The sequence below is a fragment of the Coturnix japonica genome, chromosome 1 (assembly GCF_054131305.1).
Source record: "Coturnix japonica strain WE chromosome 1, WE-NBRP24, whole genome shotgun sequence".
Classification (NCBI taxonomy): Eukaryota; Metazoa; Chordata; class Aves; order Galliformes; family Phasianidae; genus Coturnix; species Coturnix japonica.
In genome coordinates, this window is record NC_140663.1 from 32,124,846 (window position 1) to 32,138,173 (window position 13,328).

The 13,328-nt window shown below is 42.3% G+C and overlaps 1 protein-coding gene across 4 annotated transcripts in view; it reads right to left on the reverse strand.

Annotated features, from left to right (window-relative positions):
• Window positions 1–909: 909 nt before the first annotated feature.
• PTPRB (protein tyrosine phosphatase receptor type B) overlaps window positions 910–13,328 on the reverse strand; it is a 59,110-nt gene continuing 46,691 nt past the window's right edge. For 3 of the 4 annotated variants that reach the window (XM_015855961.3, XM_015855978.2, XM_015855969.2), the window contains 7 exons: window positions 12,998–13,074; window positions 12,049–12,183; window positions 10,164–10,286; window positions 9,768–9,931; window positions 8,935–9,070; window positions 7,157–7,277; window positions 910–5,396 (listed from right to left, as the gene is read on the reverse strand). In XM_015855961.3, coding sequence (XP_015711447.2) covers window positions 5,374–5,396; window positions 7,157–7,277; window positions 8,935–9,070; window positions 9,768–9,931; window positions 10,164–10,286; window positions 12,049–12,183; window positions 12,998–13,074 — 779 coding nt within the window. In that variant the 3' untranslated portion in view covers window positions 910–5,373. Of the gene's footprint in view, window positions 5,397–7,115; window positions 7,278–8,934; window positions 9,071–9,767; window positions 9,932–10,163; window positions 10,287–12,048; window positions 12,184–12,997; window positions 13,075–13,328 lie in introns of those variants that run through there. The other variant, XM_085536809.1, reaches the window with a different exon arrangement.

The following is a 13,328-nucleotide window of genomic DNA, read 5'->3' on the forward strand; positions in this document are numbered from 1 at the left end:
CTGTTAGTGAAGGCTCTGCCTCAGACTCTCCATTTGCTGTGGGGATACCTGAAGGTGCAGTGGGATTTTGGTAGCAAAGGGGACCTGATCACATGAACAAAATCCTCTGATTCCTCATTTCTATTGAGGAAATTTGCAGAGAAACAGACTCCTTGGATATTTTTGGTGTTCCCCAACCTTCCTAGCACAGATCTGTAGGGCATTCATTAATTCCAGTTGTTTGCCATTTCAGTTTTGCCGGTCTGGACTCCTGCAAACAATTTGGCTCCAGATGTCTTTTAGATGCAGTGACAAGGTAACAGAATGCTGGCATTTATTATGCTTGGTGTCTTGAGCACATCTTTACTGATCTGTTTGATACTTTGGACATTAGCTGAGTCTTTATTACACTTTCAAGTACCCATCATTTCTCCTATTTGGTTTCATTACTGCAGATTCAGTCAGTGACAAGCAAGAGAAATGCCCCCAATTAACACATGCACCTCTCTGTATCTCTTGGTTATTTGCATCACATTTTCCTCCCTAGCCATGCTGTGTGCAGCATTCAGACTGCCTTCACTTTAGTGTCTGCATCTGATTGATTATTTTTACTCTGCCTTTTTCCAGTGTAGCTGAGTTCACACCACATCTATTCTGGTGGCTTTACTACCTGCCATCTGGTCTGTGTTTGACTTCCCAGGAAGCGTGGCCTTTCTTATCCATAACGCCACGGGTCTCCCCTTTAGTTTCAGGTTCCTTTATTCTCTGAAAACAGAACAGAAGAGCCTTTCTTCTGTGTGGGCTGCACTGATGAATTTAATGTTCTCTGAAGACCATCTCACTTGAAATCAAACTCACTTAAGACCTTCCTCTGAGCAGCAGGACAACGAGATCCATAATGCAGAGGCAGTCACACAGAAGACGAGGATGTGATTTTTTAAATGAATGTTTTATTCATGAACTGCTTATAAAAATGTGTAAAATACACTCAAATATATTTGTTCTGTTGACTGTAGCTAAAAATATAAAAATATACTTAACAAATGCATAAATTAAATTGACAAGAGTAGCACAATTCTGTGTTCACCCAGTGTTTGTTAGGAACACAACTCTAAGTAATTATATAGCAGATGAGAATGGAATATGTGCTGAAGAATTTTTCAGTCACTTTATTCCAGGCACTGGCAAACAATTTACGGCAAGCCATATTTCAAAACCGGGTTCTTTTTAATCTGTGAGCCCTGCTAAGGGCAATATACATTTAGCTACTTGATGTCACTTACAGAATTCCTTTAGCTTTCAAATAAAACAAGAACCAACAAAGTCATGCATTTCAATCTACCAGCACCACGTGCCCAAATTCCACAGCATTTGCTAAATGCAGACAGCCCCCAGTCTCCAGTATCTCCCACCAGTCTTAATAAACACCTCACTCTGAACCAGCTGTTGATCTGTGAGGTCAGTGCCAACAGACCCCTTGGCATTGGCCATCCCAACAGACCCCTTGGCACTGGCCATCCCAACGGGACAGGAGTTTAACTTTGTCAGCTTGGGAGAGCTAGTCAAGTTAGCTCTATCTCTGAATGTCAGATGCGCTTCTCTGCACCGCGGCCCTGGGAAGAGACGCTAACATAGTGATTAGATGGTTGCTGCTCTCATTCCTTTAGTCCACATATTAACTCCCAGGCTGAGGAGCACGGCTGTGTGCTCATACTTCTATCTGTTCAGGTCTTAACTTTCTGCTTTCTAAGTCCAAGCACAGATAATCATGTACAATGCGTAATATAAATGTAAAGCTCACACATTCTTTTTTCCCGTTCTACAAGTGAAATGAAATTCATAGTATATCACGGCATAAAGTAATATTTCTGGCAATTTCAGGCACGTATATAAGCTGTATAAATAACCATAGCAGCAGAGAAAAACGTATAAAGTTGCACTTTTATGACATCTTCACAGTATGCCTTTCTCTCACTCACTTTTGTGTTCCATTAGTAACAAAAAATATCATTTACCAACTCCAGCTATGCAAAATCTACTTCTTTTCTATGATCGGTAGTGGATCTTGTACTTTTATTGCACAGATTAAAGACATTTATTATATATATATATTTTCATTATTAAATAACTTTTGATACAAAAACAAAACTCGAATCAAACTGAAAGCCCAACCCTACAAGTGCTTCAGAAATTGCATGGTATTGTTCAGACTAACATTCCAGTTGACTTTCATCCAAGAAGTTCTCAGGTAGCTTTGTGGACAATGAGGAGATTCACAGGACTGGGCTCCGAGTGTGCAAATCTTAGCTTATGGATCAGCAATAACACCAGCCTTGCTTTATAACATTATTAACGGGAAACGTCAAGAAAGGAACTTTGAACATCATTCACGGATGTTCAAAACAGCAACATCCTCTTTGTCAGAGAATGCCTTTTTCCTTAAGAGCTGTCTTTGTGCAGGACAAAGGCTCCTTCAAGTCCATTCTTGTTACATGAACCATTTCCCTTTGGTTCTGTTATTTAGCTTACAGGCACAGTAAATATCATGAATTACACAGATAAGTAGCTGTCTCATATTAAAAAATGCTACATATGTACTTTTTACTTATTCTCAGTTGTTTAACGCTGGTTTTCATATGGCCAGAACTGACCAGAAAGCAGAACCAGAGCTGTAAGGTGTATGTACATCTCTTGCAGGAGCTGTTCAAAAGCACTGTGTCAGAGTACATAAGGTCACCCACCCTCTTACTTAGAAGTGATGAGGAGGAAGAGGATTGTGAGCCGTGTCAATTATTTGCTGAGAGAAAAGACAAAATGAACAGTTTGCTATGACATCATCGTTTTGGGTGCGGAATTGCAAACTCTAGGTGCTGGTAACTAAGCATTCAAATAAAGAGCAGAACAATGCATGACCTTCTGAAAACAATTAACAATACAGAAACGCAGTAGTATGCAACCAGACTTCTGCCATCCAATCATGTATTACCGAGCCAGTTCCATTTCCCTCAGCATAAAAAAATGACACAGTAATATACAGGGTGAGATAATTTATAGAGTGCATTTGCTATGAACTCAACAGTGTAATTGCACTGCTGGTGAGTAACACGATCTCCTTTCCTCAGCTACTGCTGCAAAAAGAGGGGACTAATGCAGTGCACGTCACAGAAAAGCAATTTTCATGATGCCCAAAGTTCAGCTGTTATTAGTAGAGCCAACAATCAGTCTAAAGCCGCCATATTTTTGACCTTGGTAACATAAAGTCTACATAGCAAAAGAAACAGAGAAGGCCTGCATTAAATTTGCCCCATTCTCTGTGCTTTTGCCTATGCTTCCCTTTGTGAAAGGGGCTTCCACTGTGATGTTGTTCCCTTCTTCTTCACATCCCACTGCGGGTGGTGAACACTGAAGTTCATGTGAGGGCCAAGAGGGATGCACAAGAGGAATGAGGAGCATTTTCAGACAGAGCTCCCTAAGAGCTTGAATGAACCAACACGTTCTGAGCAGATGTGAACGATGGTAAAAAACAAAGCTGGTTTCTGCTTCGCCTGAGGGTATTTAGTCAAGAAATGATGAGACTCCAGGTGCAGTAAGAAGGAAGAGGCACTATCAGGATGTGCCCTTCTCTGCAGGAAAACCTGAGTTACACGAAGTGTGCAGTCTTTCTGGTTCTGTTTTGGGACCATTTAAGAAAACTCTGTCAGAGAAACCTTGTGGATTCCTTCACCCACCGTCACGCAGGTGTTCCTACTGCAGGGAGAGTGCGGCTCCATTAAATCATGGCAAAGTCACAGTAGTCTTGTCAAAGAGTCGCAGCAGTTTCCGACTGAGGCACTTAGCTTAGATGTATTGCTGGCTCTCTGGAGGCCCTCAGAAATACTGATTTCTCTCCAAAATAGAAGTGGAATCTAAGCACTTGTCTCCAGCAGCAGGGTATGGTGTTTTTTTTTTCTAGGTAGTGAATGGGTAGATAGATGAAAGGAGAACTAACAAGCGCTTCCTTCTTGTGAAGAAGAACCGTGTGTTGCCTCTTTTCTATTTATCTGAAGAGCGTTTTATAAAGACAAAGAACAGCTGAACAGTGTTCAGATCAGTTCCTTGAAGAAGAAGCCTCTTTGGCAGAGGAAAGAGGATGTTCCTAAACTGCCTGACTGGGCAGGACACCTGGTGGGTGCTCCTGGATTACACTTCTTGCTAATCACAGGATGCTCTGAGTGCATCTGATGATTAGCACAGCGAGCTAATCATCCTGTGAGACTGCATTCCCTGGGTTACAAATGAGCCTTTTTCTATACCATCTGCCCTCGTAGTGGTGACATCAGGTAACATCAAAGCAAGGGAGTCCTGTGCAGACATGCTTTCCCTCTGTGCAAGCAAAGGGCCCTTGAAGGAGCTCATGCAGCTCTGTTGCAAGCAGCTTTAGGCTGAAGCCAGTTGTGTAAAGTGTGGTATATATATCTTTGTAGGTCTTTATTTCAGTAAGTTTGCAGTCACCCTCATTGTTAAGCAGTCACAGTACATCACTGTTTCAATCAATTTGAGAGCCTCAACATCCCTACAGATCTCTTAAGATTAATGTACAAGGAATTTTCTTGAACACCTTTCTTATTCTAATTGTATGCAAGTAAAAATGCACAGTCACACACTGTGCTCTGATTCTGCTCTCTCAAACCAGGGTGAAGAAATCAGAAAGTGACCCGTTCCCCTCCAAGTGTGTGTGTGGGGCAAGTCAGCCAGACTTCAGGGCAGCAAGTGTTGTTTGATATTTTTTTGCTATGTCACTGAAATAGATGCTTCTAGTGAGGTGGACTCTATTATACTTGGCTGTTGTCAAGTGCTGTAAAAGATATGTCATAGTTGTATGGATTTCACCCATTTCAGAAGCAGTAAGATTGAAGTGTAGAGTAGCATTGTAATTCTTAGACAGGACCACTGTTCCCTTTCTTAATAGTAGCTTATTTCACCTCAGAAATACTGAACTAATTAATAAAAAAATTAATGAGGCTCTTCTTGTAGGATTTTTCTGTGTGTTAAATGTCAATACGTAACCTGCCCCAAATGCAGCAGCCCTGTTACCCAAAGCAATTTAAAATAGTTTATGTAGAACAGTTTACAAAAAACTGTGATAAGAAAAAATAGTATTATCTGAAGCTTAATATTAATATAAACATTATAGAAAAAAATACATATTTACATAATGCCAAAATACAATTATATACATTAATATCTATTACACTTAAATTATATATCTTTAAAGAAAAAAACACCAGACCAATAAATAATACACAGTCTCAACAGAAAGGTCTGGTACCTTTCTAGTGCATGAAATACAAATATAAAAACAAACAAACCCCTACTTAACACACGTGGTCGCAAAAGCAGGTCTCTGTAACATTCTTAGTGCCTTGAATAAACAGCATCTGAAAGAAAGGAGTACTGGGATCAGAAAATAACAAAACAACACAGGTGGCTTCATGTCATCTCTGCCTACAGTGCTTTGAAAGGTGGTTGTGGAGCAGCAGTGCTGGATGGTGGCTGACATGACCACTCAAGAGCTGATCTCATCTTCTGCCAGTGCTTCCCAGCTTGCTGAAAACTCCAGTTACTTCAGTCTTTAGCCTCCAACAAGCTTGGTCTGCCTGTTGATAACTGATTTCTATAGACTAGATTAAAACAAACCCTGTTTTGATTCCTCATCCTATAACCTTAATTTTTACCGTCCAGCTTTGAAGAGCTACTGTGACCCTGCAGTCTGACCCTGAAAACTTCTCAAAAGCTGTTAGGGATGAGCTCTACAGAGAGACAAAGGCCACCTCTGCTCACTTCTCCGGGCTGCTCCTCCACCCATGAGCGCAGGAGGTGAAGGACTGTGCTAGTGCCAGGCCTGCTACTGCTGCCCCAGTAGGTCAGGGCTGGGGTAGGAGATGCTGATGCAATGACTCCAGGAAGATGACATCCCAATAGTAGCTCTGCTCTGTCCCCAGCCTCTCCTTAGCAGTAACAGCCACCTGAACTCTTCACCACACCTCAGTTTAGGCCAGCAGGACTGTAATGTCCTGCAAGATCCACCTCTTCCTAGGAATATCCAACAACCTGATGTTTAGGACACTCTTGAGGAACATAACAGACCTTCATTCACTATTGGCTATAATGGGAAGCATGGGTTGTATCTATGACTGGAACATTTCAAGAATATTTACCAACATAGGAACAGGGTATGTGATCCGCTGTCTCCAGTACATGTCAGGGTCTGCAGTAATCATCCTTTCCCTAAAGCCACGAAAGAAATCTAATCTTGCAGTGTGACTCAGAGCTGTTATGCTCTCCAACTGGTCATTGAGGACCGTGGTGCCTCAAGATGTAGCTAAGACGCGACCACAGCTAATTCCTCTGTTTTTCACTGGGAAGCAAGACTGAATTTCTTGGCACTATTTTCTCAAACTTAAGAGGAAGCCTAGGTACCCAAATGGCTTGAGGGTTTTCAGGCAGTGAGGTATACGTGGGTTCTACAACACTCAAATGCCTTTGTGAGTGTAGCTCTAAATTGTTATTTCCAAAGAACTGGATATAGGGTAGGAAAAAGGAGCCCGAAAGGATGGAGAGTTGTGGGAGTGGAAAAGAGCACAACCTACGTAACCCATGAAGACAAGTAGAAGTTTCCTCAGAACACCTACACAGTCAATGGAAAGTGGAGAATATACAGAACAGAAGCTGAACATAAAGGATGACAGAGGAGACCAGGAATTCCAAGCAGCCTTGGTATGCTGAAAAGTAGGTGGCATAAACACTGAAGGTAAAGCAGAAAGCCAGCATCAGGAAAGGATTCAGTTCACCCAACAGCATTGGAACTGTAAAGTGTGAGAGTCTCCCCATCACTCCACGAGGGCAAGTAAGAGCAGCAAGAGAAGTTATAAATACTTCACAGAATCATTTAAGTTGGAAAAGACCTTCCAGACCACCACGTCCAACCATCGCTACTAATGAAGGAGTTGAAGTTGCAGACACATGGTTGGTAAGTCCCTCATGAGGCTGATGGAACTTTAAGAGTAACAAGAAAACAATGAAGAAATGAACATCCAAGAGGAGAACAAATATCAGTGTGAGGAACTGGGAAATTTGCCCCCCTGTTAGAGATCTGTTAAATTTGAAATATTCTATAATTGGTTAAATTTCCACTTACCTCTGTGATACTCGGGATTCACATTTTCATATATTGGAAACAAAGGATTTTCTTGTTCACTGCGAAGTTTTCTGGCTCTTAACACATCTCTCACACACTGATGTAGATACACATATTGACACTGCAAAATATATACGTACATTTTTAAGTCACCCTGGGAAAAGTAACTACAGGTTGATTCCCTCAGACTGAATCAAGAGCAGTGTTAAAGATGAGAATATACTTCTAGTGTTCACCTCCTTTTCACTGTGACAATACAGTAGGCTTCTGTCATAATCTGTTTTTAAAAATAGCATCATTAAAATATAATTCAACATAAACACATTTTGATTGAATGTATCATGACCGAAAGCTTTATCAACTGGAAGGCATAGTTTGACATAATGCTATGCTGGGCAGCTGCTACTCTGAATGCTTTGCATAATTTATGTGCGGACCTTCAAGTAGTAGTATCTTTAAGTAGTAGACCTTTAAGTAGTTCCAACCCCCTGCTATAGGCAGGTACACCTCCTTCTAGACCAAGTTGCTCACAGCCCCATCCAGCCTGGCCTTGAGTGCTTCCAGGGAGGGGCACCCACCTCTCTGGGCAACCTGTTCAGTGTCTCAGCACCCTCACAGTAAAGAATTTCTTCCCAGTATCTAGTCTAAATTCACTCTCTTTCAGTTTAAAGCCACTTCCCTTCATCCTCTTGCTACCTGTGCTTCTTACCCTACCTCAAAGACATAATTTCTCAATAAGCACGTGTTTCCTCTCCCACATCTTCAATCTTTTTTTCCCCACAAGAAATGTAGCTATCTCTCTGTGTATTTTTCTTGGTGTTTTGGCTCTTGGAAAGCCAGCATCTGCCTTGCTGATTATGGCTGGTGGCAACATAGGGGAAATGGATTCACCTCTGAGGATGCCAAGCTCAGACTGAGAAGCTGTCTCCCTTCAAAGAGGTGTTCTGTCATTTAAACAGTTCCAGGAAATCTTTACATTCCCAGCGGTGCCTCTACGCTTGTGTGACTTTCATATCTACCAGGAAGCTCAGCCACTGATACACTTGTTTCCAAATTACAAGAAAGAGCTCCATTAGTACCGAGCTACGGGCAGATCCATCAAACACATTCTGATTGCTCTATTAACAGTTCAGACAAAATCTAAAGACTGCCTCCACAACTCTCCTTCATTAAGTCAGCTCCTAAGTGGTTAGCTGCTATTAATGTAAAGTGATTCTCTTGCATTTTTAAAAGCACAGAAAGAATTCCCAAACACTTTTTCTGCACTTGTAGAATATATGTACTTCCTTTTGCGCAGTATGTTAGAAACCTGATCAATTTTTCCAATACCATTAATGAAAATGGACAGAGCAGCTCAATAAAAAGCACACTTTAAAGCCACAAGGTCACAGTGCCTAGAGTTTTAAAATTATATACACCTAATTTTTCCATTCTCCATTCCTTTTCCCCATTACATCTTCATATCTTACATTTATCTTCTCACCCCATACCCAAAGGAGTTCTCTCTGTTCAGAGCTCATTTACTGCACACTGTAATAACAACGTGCAGTTAGGTGTCTGCTGCATTACATTGATGGAGTCATACTGGTACAGTGCTAAGGGACTACAGGAAGAATTGCTACCTCTTGTTTGGGCTTGTGTCTGCTGTACGAGCCAATGGAAATAACACTGAAATAGAGATTCTAGATGTATCTAACAAGTACTTCACAGTGGAGCAACTGTGAAGTGCTTTAATAATGCAGCTGGTGTTGGTGCATTGTAGGCTATCCAAAACTTACCTCTGTTTGAACCATGTGAACCCGGTGGAGCCTTAGATCATGTACTGCTGCATAAATGTCAACGGTGTCCTTTGAATCCAGTTGCTGCAGAAGTCGGTCCAGTGCAATGAATGTGCCAGTCCTGCCAACACCAGCACTGAAAAAGAAAGCAACCCAGATTTAAATGGAGGTGGATCAACACATGAAATACTTTTGTACAGCTCAGATTTCCAGAATGAGAACCTCCTGGTCAACTGGCACCTCTGGGACTTTAAAGACCATCTAGTTCTACCTTCCCCGCTTTGGGCAGCGACACCTTCCACTAGATTGGGCTGCCCTAAGCCCCATCCAACCTGGCCTTGAATGATTCCAGGGATGGAGAATTCACAACTTCTCTGGACAACCTGTTTCAGTGTGTCACCATTCTCATAATGAAGAAATAAGAGGATGAGAGGAAGAGAGAAAAGGAAGGATATGCCAGTTGGTCTCAACATCTGTATGTAGCCAGACTCATCCTTGGGTATACATCCTGTTCAGAACATGTTCTTGTGATCCAGATGTTGGGCCACAGCCAGCAGCACACAGACAATTTAAGAATGCATAAAGCATAAGAGCAATTGCAGCTGCTGAAACTTTGAAGTGCTCTCCAGTGGATCCCAAAATACACAGTAGTTTCTGGGGCTTCTCCAGGATAAGACTGTGAGTGATTTTATGTGCCTTGGGAACATTGCTCAGAGGTACTTGGGAATCTATGCCCATTGATCATCTCTCAGGTTGTGTGACTGAATACTTGGGATCTTCCCAACAGTCTGCATAAAGGCTCTGTGCTGCTGACTTCTTGCAGCTGCACATACCTGCAGTGCACAACAGTTGGTCCCGTGTCTGGGGTCCTGTTGATATAATCTCTTACAGTTCTGACAAACTGGATCAGGGACTGGGTGGTCTCTGGCACTCCATGATCAGGCCACACAGTGTAGTGGAAGTGCCGAATGAGCCTCGTTGAGTCAAGCTGCTCCTCCTGTTGAGGTACAAAGGCGTGGGTCATCAGAACAGTCAAGAGATGAGGACACGCACACACAGCCTCCAAGCAATTACAGAATGCTACAGCTACTACCAGAGATGAGCTGGACATGATGTGGCTGCGCTACAGCAGAAGAAACCTTCCTAATTTAGCCTTGCATTTTTTTTTTTTTTAAAGTCAGTTAAAAATATAAAAAGAAAAAAAAAAAAAAAGATGAATGGAAACATACACTGCAGATTTTAAACTCTCGTATTGTCCATTCTGGGAGCACCGACTCAGACAGCATCTCAACTATTAGGTCTCCATAGTACAAGGAATCCTGGTCAAGGGGCCAGTAGTGATCGCACTTTACCTGCAGGGACATGGAAAAAAGGTTGATTCATTGTCAATGACAGTTGGAAACAAGGCTTTAATACAGCACTGGCAGGAGCAGACTTCAGACCTCCTGCGCCTTAGGATGTAGGAAGAATCATCTAGGTTAGAAAAGACCTTGAAAAATCACCAAATCCAGACATCAACCTGACCTACCAAGTTCCACAATGTCCCTTAATGCCATGTCCACACGTCTCTAAATTATCCCCAGGGATGGGGACTCTATTACTTCCCCAGCAGCCTATTTCAATACTTCACCACCCTCTCTATGAATAAATGTTTAATAACGCTCAATTTAAACCTTCTCTGACACAATTTGAGACCATTTTCCATATCTAATAACTTGTCACCTAAAAAGGAGACCGACAGCATCCTTGCTGCAGCCACCCTTCAGGTAGGTGTAGACAGCTGTGAGGTCCCTCTTCAGTCTCAAGACTCCAGTTCCATCAGCTGCTCCTCATGAGACTTGTTTTCTAGCCTCTTCACCAGCTTCACTGTTCTCAGCACATGCTCAGGAAATTCAGTGTTATTCTTGTAGTGAGGAGCCCAAACCCAAACCCAGTACTTGAAATGAGGTCTCACCAGTGCCACGTATAAGGAAACAATCATGTCCCAGTCCTGCTGGCCACACAATTACTGATGAAGGCCAGGATGCCATTGGCTGCCTTGGCCACTTGGGCACGCTGCTGGCTCATGTTCAGCTGGCTGTTAGGCAGCAGTGTTAAATGCCATACAATTCGACTTGGTCCTTTGATCCAGCCTATCTAGATCCTTCTGCAAAGCCTTCCTACCTCCCAGAGCAGATCAACAGTGTTGCCTAACCTGGACTAGTCCATAAACTTACTAAGGATGCACTTGATTCCTTCAATCCAGATCACTAATAAAAAATGTTAAACGAAACTGGTGCCAGTTCTGAGCCCTGGGTATGACTCCATTAATCAGGTCTCTAAATAGGGCAAAGTCTGCCCTCTGGAAATCCAAAGCAGTAGTTTTGTTAACCGCATTCCTTACTTCAAAACGGATCAAAAACTCTATCACTTCATGATCACTGTGCCCAAGGCATCCTCCAACAACCACATAATCCTCAAGCCCTTCCCTGCATGCAAACTGGGTACTTTGCCCAGCTAACTCCCTCACCACCTGTGTCAGGAGGTTATCCTCCACACACTTTAGGAATATCATAGGATGTTTCATCTTTACTGCATTGTATTTCCAGTAGACATCTGGAAAATGGAAGCTCTCCATGAGTATATGAAAGGCAGCTCTAGCAGCAATGGAATTAAGAGACCAACTTTCCCTCCTGCCTTGTCAGCTCAACAGACCAGCACTGGGATGGGAAAGAACTTGGATGAATCAAAAAGGGCGAGTTTTCATCACCAGTGTTTGAGATGGGGGAACAGGAAGTGCTTCACTAATGTCTTTTTCTGGATGCCACGTTATCTTCTGTGACAACTCTTCCCAGAGCTCTGCAAAGATGAGAACTAGGCTTCCAGTATATGCTTCCCTGCTTCCTTATGAGATGTGACATTGGGGTCCCACCATGAGCCAGTAAGGTGCAGCAAGAGATGGCTCGCTGCCTGGCCTGCATCTGTATACCTTGAGTGGGACCTTTGGCATCAGCGTGATGCAAATAATAAGCATAAACATATAGTAAATATTAAAGCATTAATAATGACATTATAAACTGAATTTTAAAACAGCAATAATTAAGTCCTTATTGATAAAGAAAAGTCACTGCTCACCCGGCCCTTCTCAACACACTGGGTTACCATGACAATATTGTGCACATTTTGTTCCCATGCCATCTTCCAGAACTCATCTTTAGTGCCAGGCAAAGGGCCCTGAGTTGCTATGTATTCCCTGCGGAAATTATTGCCCTGCAAGAAAAGAAAACTTTATTAGTTTCCATAAAGGCAGAAAAAAAGATCTTCCAGCAACTGAACAAGCCACAGGATTACAGCCAGGGTTCTGCAGCAATGATGCCCTTGCTGGGACAACAGCTTTGAGAGCTGAATTATTGCCTTGGACCTCAAAGCAGAAGGCTGGTGGGATCAGAGAGAAGGAGGAGACTGCAGAATTGTATATAGATACTATTCCTTTTGTGACAGTCAAAGCTTTGCATTGCCAAATTGTGTCCAGCACAGTATCAAGCTATTTTGGAACTAGCAGGAATCTTAGTCTTATTTCTGATGCTTTTAATAAATTAGCTGAGTTCTAGCTTGAAATTTATATTGTTAAAGCTACTGCTATTATCAATCAACTCTCTAGTAAATGGCATTATTGTAACCTTGGCCAGTTTCAGCATCTAACAAGGTGCCAGCACTGTCAGGATGAGCTGCAGCTTCACACTGAGGATGCCACCTGCAGTGATAGCTACAGTTGTTGTGGACAGTGTATAAAATCAGTGACCTTTGAAAATGTGTCCTTGGCCAATTAGACCTGCTATCTTACATAACTATAGGAATCTAAGAAAGTGTCCTTGAGTGCTGGCTGAATCACTCAAAGCTAACTTAATGGCAGTCAGACAGAGCCTTTTAGCACACCCACAAAATAAGTTCTCAGGCTTCCAGCTAAGATGAATAAATGAAGGGTAAAGGGAGGCCTTAAGCCTCCAGCTGCATATTCAGTTTTAGATGAAGGGCAAATAATCACTAAGGAAGGACTGTAAAATAACATCCTTGAGTCACTTACTGGTATATAGCTTGCATTAATGTAGTCTGAGCAAGGGTCATCATCCACATTGGAAAGCTTCACTCTTGATGTATCATCTAGGAAGAAATTGAATACAAGATGCTTACGGCTGGGTTTTGATTTTCAGTCCCTCTCCCATTTAAAGAAGTGCATTTGTGAAAGGATTGGTGTGATTACTACAGGGATTTTTTATGGATGGCTACTTCAGAAGAACAACTGTTTATATCTTTACTGCCTCTTTCATCTAGGAGGGCTCCTCCTCCATGCACAGAATCTGTTACCTCCAAAACCGCTGGACAGAAGACTAAAGGGGGCAACTTTCAGTAACAGG